This window comes from Otolemur garnettii, unplaced genomic scaffold (genome assembly GCF_000181295.1).
Source record: "Otolemur garnettii isolate 467f Iridium unplaced genomic scaffold, OtoGar3 scaffold00045, whole genome shotgun sequence".
NCBI lineage: Eukaryota > Metazoa > Chordata > Mammalia > Primates > Galagidae > Otolemur > Otolemur garnettii.
The window spans coordinates 4,827,641-4,835,578 of record NW_003852440.1 but is presented as its reverse complement, the minus strand read 5'-3'; the positions used below and the strand labels follow the sequence as shown (position 1 = coordinate 4,835,578).

General features: G+C 41.6%; 1 protein-coding gene across 1 annotated transcript in view; it reads left to right on the top strand.

The window, feature by feature from the left end:
* The window catches only part of NVL (nuclear VCP-like), an 89,772-nt gene that overhangs the window by 23,034 nt on the left and 58,800 nt on the right, over positions 1 to 7,938 (top strand). Inside the window, exon 9 of the mRNA XM_023513920.1 lies at positions 2,235 to 2,379. Within this exon, the coding sequence (XP_023369688.1) occupies positions 2,235 to 2,379 (145 nt within the window). The remainder of the gene's footprint in view (positions 1 to 2,234; positions 2,380 to 7,938) is intronic.

Here is a 7,938-nt window from a genome sequence, read left to right as displayed (position 1 = left end):
GCAGTAGTTCTCAACAGTGGGCTTAAAACATTTTGTAAACCATGCTGTAACCAGATGTTCTGTCATCCAAACTTTGTTGTTCTATTTATACAGCACAGGCAGAGTAGATTTAGCATAATTCTTAAGGACTCTAGGAATTTCACAATAGTAAATAAGCCCTGGCTTCAACTTAACAGTCATCAGCTACATTAGATCCCCCAAAGAGAATCGGCCTGCCCTGTGAAGTTTCCAGCTAGGCATTGACTTCTCTCTAGTTATAGAAGTTCTAGAAGGCATCTTCTTCCAATAGAAGGCTGTTGTGTCTACATTGAGAATCTGTTGTTTAATGCTGGTATTAAACGCCTTCCTCATTGATAATTAGCTCTGTCTTCTGTCTGCAGCTTCTATATTAACACTTGTTGCTTTACCTTGCACTTCTATTTTATGAAAATGGCTTCTTCCCTTGAAATTCATGTACCAGCCTCTGCTCTTTCCAGCTTGTCTTCTGAAGCTTCCTCACTTACCTCTCTCAGCCTTCCTAGAATTGAAGAGAGTTAAAGCCTACTCTGGATCAGGCTTTGGCTTAAGGGAATCTGGTTAATCTTCTATCCAGACCACTGATACTTTCTCTCTATCAGCAATAAGGCTGGCTCTCTTTTTTATCAGTTTGTTTACTGAAGTAGCACTTCTAGTTTCCTTCAAGAATTTTTTTCTTTGTATTCACAACCTCACTGTCTAGCACGGAGCACCTCACCTTGGCCTTGCTCAGCTTTCAACCTGACTTCCTCACTAAGCTTAATCATTCCTTGCTTTTGATTTAAAGTGAAAGACTTTCACATGAACACAAGCCATTATAGGGTTATTAATTAGCCTAATTTCAATATTGTTGTATCTTGGGAAATAGGAAGGCTTGAGGAGAGGGAGAGACATGAGGGAACAATTGGTTAGTGGAACAGTCAGAACACACATTTATCAATTAAATTTATTGTCTTTTTTTTTTTAGACAGAGTCTCACTTTGTTACCCTTGATAGAGTGCTGTGGTCTCATAGCCCAAAGCAAGCTCAAATTCCTGGTCTCAAGCAATTTTCTTGCCTCAGCCTCCCAAGTAACTGGGACTACGGACGCCCACCACATGCTTGGCTATCAGGCTTTCACTTGCTCAGGCTGGTCTTGAACTTGTGAACTCAGTCCACTCACTTTAGCCTCCCAGAGTGTTGGGGTTATAGGCATGAGCCATCACACCCAGCCTTAAGTCCATTGTCTTATGTGGGTATGATTGTTGGCTGGATCATACCTACTTTGAAAGAGCACATGTTTTGAATATACAAGAAAATTTGCATTAATACATATTTTGTGTTCCTTGTGGTGCTGGGTTGCAGGTTGCTTATTCTTCTGTTTTATTTTTATCAAAAATGTCCTGCCACATTTTGAAGGCCTATACACATATTCTGAGAAAAACCTTTCATGGCTTTCCGCTGGCTAAAGAATCTGTTGTATAGAATCTTCATGACTAATTAGCATCTTACTGCCATACTGTTCCATGTGAGGGACTGTGATCTCAGACTCCCTGCTGTTCAGTCCTGGTTCCTTTGAGACAAATAATATTTAGCAAAGATAAACTTTGAGCCCTGTATCTATTCATTCCTAAAAATCTTTCCCTAGACAGCTGAAGACTATTTTGTATTATTCTCAAATTATTTTTGTCAGTTTATTCTGAAACATAAAATACTTGTTCTTCCCCAGACTTCCTGTTGTTGTACTGCTCCCTTTGCCTACATGTGGGTCCATGTGCTAACCTCTGTGCTTTTATTCGTACTATTTCTTCTACATAGAATTTCATTAACCTTCATCTCTGATTATTAAAATTATATGTACCCTTCAAAGCTTTTCTTCAAATGTTACCACCTCCATGAACCCTTTATTCTGCAGTTGAAATTCATTATATTGTCCTTTGTATTACCATGGCACTTTGTTTATATCACTTTGACACTTCACAGAATTTGTCGTATGTCCTATTTTCCTATATACACACTTAATGTTTTCTCAACAGATTGTTAACTGCTAAGGACAAAGTTTATATTTTATCTTCCTCACATTTTTTACATATTTAACATTTAATAGTCAGTTGTAGATATGTATATGTTGCTGTCAAAATGTGTAATACTTTCTGATCATTAAATGATTTGTGGAAACATTATTGCCCTCAATGTTAAGTATACTATTCATCACTCATTCTCTGTCTGGTCCTTACCAGATCTGAATAATGTGGCTGCGACAGCTCGGGTCCTAGTTATTGGAGCTACTAATCGACCAGACTCGTTAGATCCTGCTTTGCGACGGGCAGGAAGGTTCGACCGAGAAATATGCCTGGGTATCCCAGATGAAGTATCCAGGGAAAGGTATATTTTTATGGAATGACATTTGTATGCCACTGAGTCTTCTGAACTGAATACTTTGAAAGTAAGGGGGGAGAAATACCTTGTAACTTTTACTTTTCCTCTCTTTATTTTTGTACTAGTGAAATTGATTTAGAAAGGCAAAAGCCTACATTAAGATACAAATTCAGAATAATTGTTTCACTTTTTTTGGAAGTGATTATGAACTTAGGTATTCCCATTCATCTATCCTGTCTTATTAACAATGGCTATGTTGGCTCCGCCCCTGTGGCTCAAAATGCTAAGGCGCCAGCCACATACACCTAACGTGGCGGGTTCAAATCCAGCCTGGGTCCGCCAAACAACAATGATGGCTGCAACCAAAAAAAAAATAGCTGGGCGTTGTGGCAGGTGCCTGTGGTCCCAGCTACTTGGGAGGCTGAGGTAGGAGACTCGCTTGAGCTCAGGAGTTGGAGTTTGCTGTGAGCTGAGATGCCATGGCACTCTACCCAGGGGGACGGCTTGAGGCTCTGCCTCAAAAAAAAAAACAATGGCTGTGTTTTTTATTTGTCTAACTAGCTTAGGGGCAGCTTATAAAAGAGCCATAGAATGGCACAATGCCCTCTGGTCCACAGGTAGTTTAAATTTGAGTTTTGCACTTTAACCTATTTGTGCAAACCTGCCTAAGACAACAGGTCCCATGACCTATTGCACTCAGCCAGAAATTATTTTCTGAATTTGCCAGCTAGAGGTCATTAGTGACCTTTGAATGGAATGATACAGATAAAGTCAGCAGGTGCAGTGGCTTAGACCTAGAATCCTAGCATTTGGGAGGCCGAAGTGGGTAGATTGCCTGAGCTCATCAGTTTGAGACCAGCCTGAGCAAGAGCAAGATCTCATCTCTAAAAAAATAGCCAGGCGTTGTAACAGGCAACTGTAGTCCCAGCTACTTGGGAGGTTGAGGTAAGAGAATCAGTTGAGCCCAAGAGTTTGAGGTCGCTGTGAGCTGTGTTGCTATGCACTCTACTGAGGGTAATAAACTGAGATTCCATCTCAAAAATGGAATGTATCAGCTTGGCGCCTGTGGCTCAAGTGGCTAAGGCACCAGCCACATATACCTAAGGTGGTGGGTTCGAATCCAGCCCAGGCCTGCCAAACAACAATGACGGCTACAACCAAAAAATAGCCAGGCATTGTGGCGGGTGCCTGTGGTCCCAGGTACTTGGGAGGCTGAGGCAGGAGACTCGTTTAAGCCCAGGAGTTGGAGGTTGCTGTGAGCTGTGATGCCACAGCACTCTGCCTGGGGGACAGCTTGAGGCTCTGTCTCAAAAAAAAAAAAAAGATATGGATAAAGTCCAGGATGGGATGCTGCTGCAGTAAGTGGAAAGTAAAGGAATGAGAACAGCAAATGTCCGTAATTGTTTTAAGGGAAGTTTGGCTGTGAAGGAGATAGAAGGTAGCTACCTGAGGTGGATGACAGGGTACCCAAAAGGGCTTTTTTGTTTGTTTGGTTGGTTTGTTAGGATAAGAGAAACATGAGTATGTCGAAATGTTGATGAGAAAATGGGAGTAATGATGATTCAGAGCTTACGTATAAGTACTGGCCTTACAGTGAGGGACACTTCTGTTGAAATTATAGTAAAGAGGACCAGGTGCAGTGGTTCCTTCCTATGATCCTAGCACTCTGGGAGGCATGGGGGCAGGAGGATGACTTGAACTCTGGAGTTCAAGACCAGCCCTAGCAAGAGTGAGATTCTTGTGTGTACTAAAAATAGAAAAATTAGCTAGGCATTGTGGCAGATGCCTGTAGTCCCAGCTTTTCTGGAGGATGAGGCCAGAAAATTGAGCCCAGGAGTTTGAAGTTGCTGTGAGCTAGACTGACACCATAGCGCTATAACCTGAGCCACAGAGTGAGACTGTCTCAAAATGGGAAAAAAAAAAAAAAAAAAGGAAGAAAGAAATAAATTATACAGGATGGACATAAAATTTGTGTGCGGTTTTAAAGTTACAACTATTTTAAATTACACACGATCTTTACGTCCACCCTGTATTAAAGGGGGAAAAGAAAGGTATGAAGGCAAGCAGGTTTATCTGTGTTCCTGGAAAATTGATTTGTTTTCTCTGTGAGTTAGAAAGTGAGATCATTTTCAGAAGCTGTCTTATGACTTAAAAAGCAAGGTCATCTAATGAAAAGGAGAATGAATGGTGAATGGTTTAGAGCAAGCAGCAGTTCTCATCCTTTTTGGCACCAGGGAAGGGGTTTCATGGAAACAATTTTTTCACAGTTGGCTGAAGGAGGGGTGGTTCTAGGATGATTCAAGCACATTTCATTTATTATGCACTTTATTTCTATTATTATTACATTGTAATATATAATTAAATAGTTACACAACTTATCATAATGCAGAATCAGTGGGAGCCCCGAGCTTGTTTTAAACGATCCCATCCTATACTTGGCAGCTACTCTCTAGTGCCTCACTCCATCACTGCCTCAGCTCCCCCTCAGATCATCAGGCATTAGATTCTCATTGGAAGGGGCAGTCTGGTTCCCTGACATGCACAGTTTACAGTAGGGTTCATGTTCCTGTGAGACTCTAATGCTGCACTGCTCTGACAGGATGTGGAGCTCAGGTGGTGATGTGAGCAGTCGGGAGCAACTGTAAATACAGATGAAGCTTCATTTGCTGTCTGCCCCTGAACTGCTATGTGACCTGGTTCCTCACAGACCAATGCTGGTCCTCCATGGCCTGAGGATTAGAGATCTCAGGTTTAGAGGTTTGAAGAGGATGGCAGTCTGAAACTATTTTGTTGTATAGTTTGAGATGAGCTGGTTGGGATAGCAGTAGGATTGTCATGCAGTGTTTAGGATTGAAATACAGAATGATATTGATAGGCCTGGTTTTAAGATTTTTCTCCGGTAAAGACCATGGACTCTAAGCTGTAAAAATAGTATTTGATGAAGAGGTGGTGAATTGAAGAACCTAATGAGGTCCAAGAACAGTGTAAGGGAGTAATTGAACATATGTTCTGTAAGCTCAAGGGTGAGGGGCTGGGCAGAAAGCGAGAGGATGCCACATGTAAGCTAGTGATCTCAGAGCAGGCCAAATCCAGGTGGTGATGATGATGGATGAGGGAGGTCTAGGGCATAATAGTAAGAGTCACTGAGGGGTGTGGGCTAGACCTGGGTGGGACTGGGGTGGAGAGGCAAGTGAGTAGATGCCAGAACTTTGAGTCAGTGAAAGAAATTATCCTAGCTCTGCCTTATCCTCGTGCCTTGTCCTAGGTATTTCACATTTATATGCTTAGTTTATTATCTATAATGCAGTAATAATAGTAATAATTTAGTTTGTCTGTATTAACAGTAATGATACCTTAGTTTAAAAGCTTCTTGTGTTGGCTTGGCACCCATACCTCAGGGTTAGGGTGCCAACCACATACACCAAGGCAGGCACGTTTGAACCTGCTAAACAACAATGACGACTGCAACAAGAACAACAAAAATAGCCAGGTGTTATGGCGGATGCCTGTAATCTTAGCTACTTGGGAGGTCAAGGCAAGAGAATCACTTAAGCCCAAGAGTTAGAGGTTGTTATGAGCTGTGACGCCACGGCATTCTACTGAGGGTAACATAGCGAGACTCTGTCTCAAAAATAAATAATTAAAGGCTTCTTATAAAGATTGAATTTATGTAAACTAGTACAAAGTCTGACACATTGCAATTTTTTTTTTTGGAGACAAAGTCTTACTTTGTTATCCTTGGTAGAGTGCTATGGCATCATAATTAACAGCAACCTCAAACTCTTGGGCTCAAGCAATTTTCTTGCCTTAGCCTCCCAAGTAGCTGGGACTACAGGTGCTCGCCACAACACACAGCTATTTTTAGGGACAGGTCTCTCTCTGGCTCAGGCTGGTCTCGAACCTGTGAGCTCAGACAGTCCACCTGCCTCAGCCTCCCAGAGTGCTAGGATTACAATGTGAGATTTCTTTCTTTTTTTTTTTTTTAAAGACAGAATCTCACTTTATCGCTCTTGGTAGAGTGCTGTGGCATCACCAGTCACAGCAACCTCCAGTTCTCGGGCTTAGGCGATTCTCCTGCCTCAGCCCCCATCCCGAGTAGCTGGGACTACAGGTGCCCACCCCAATACCCGGCTATTTTTTTGCTGCAATTTGGCCAGGGCAGGGTTCAAACCTGCCACTCTTGGTATATGGGGCTGGTGCCCTACTCACTGAGCCACAGGTGCCACCTTTTTTTTGTTTTGTTTTTCCAAAAATTTCTTATAGGGTAACTTAATATTTTCTGAACCTCAAAAGCATTTTATTATAGAAAATTTTGAGCATACACAAAAGTGATATGTATAATTATTCTAGTTTCTATTGCTGCAAAACAAACCACCCCAGAATTTAGTGGGTATGTGTCTTACAATTTCTGTGATTAAGAATTTAGAAGGGCTTCGGCTCCGCCCTTGTGGATATGTATTGTGGAGCCTATCTCAGGGGCTCATGGTTGTTGCGGTAGTTAGAGTTAGAATGTTGTAGGGTGGGGATTTGAGCAGTGGGGTTATGTGTACCTGATCCATCTTATCTGTTTATCATCTGAACCAATCTTTCTCCCTCCCTTCTCTTGTCAGCTCAGAGCCTCTCCTTGTGGCACCTTCTAAGAGCTAATTTGGGCTTCCTCATAGCAGGTAGCCTCAGGGTAGTAGGGTGCTTACATGAGATTCCAGCATGAGGGTTCCCGTGAACCAGGCTGAAACAACATTGCTTTTTATTTATCTTTTTTTTTTTCAAAAAAGATATTTAAGTTTAATACTAATTTTATACAAAGAAAGTGTGAAAAAATACTTCCATATGCTAAAAGCAATTAGGCTTCACAAATAAGGCCAACCTACCCTTACAGTCACTAAGGCCAGCCCAGATTCAAGGAAAAGAGTCATAGACACCACCTCACAATGAAAGAGGATCAAGAATTTGTAGGTGTGCTGTAAAACTGCAATGGTGGCTGTTACCATCTTCCATTTTTCAGGGCAGCCTATCTGCTTGCTGGTCTCTTAATAAATCTCTCCTGTTGGCCTTGTTCTCTGGGGGACCTTTCCACCTTTCAACATCTAACGGTAACAATAGCACAGACTGTTGGAGGGAGGTAAATGCGGTTATACTGTTGGAAGGATTCTTCCCTTATTTAGTGGGTGGTAAACCCAAAGTATTCATTTAGGGCAGATTACTACATCAAGGATGCATATTGTTATTTCCAGGGTAAACATGAAAAGAATTGTGGAATATACAAATAAAAACAAAAGAGAAAAATGGACTAAAAATAAAATAATAAAACTGTCACAGTAACAGATCCCTCTGTACTTATCATCCAGTTTTGACAGTTTTGTTTCATCTATCCTCCTTTTTTTCTTTTTTCTGGAGATTTTTTTTTTCTTTGAGACAGAGTCTCATTATGTGGCCCTGGGTAGAGTGGCATCACAGCTCACAGCAATCTCAAACTTGGGCTTAAGTGATTCTCTTGTCTCAGCCTCCCAAGGAGCTGGAGCTACAGGCGCCAAGCCTTTTAATGCAGTCTTTTTTTTTTTTTTT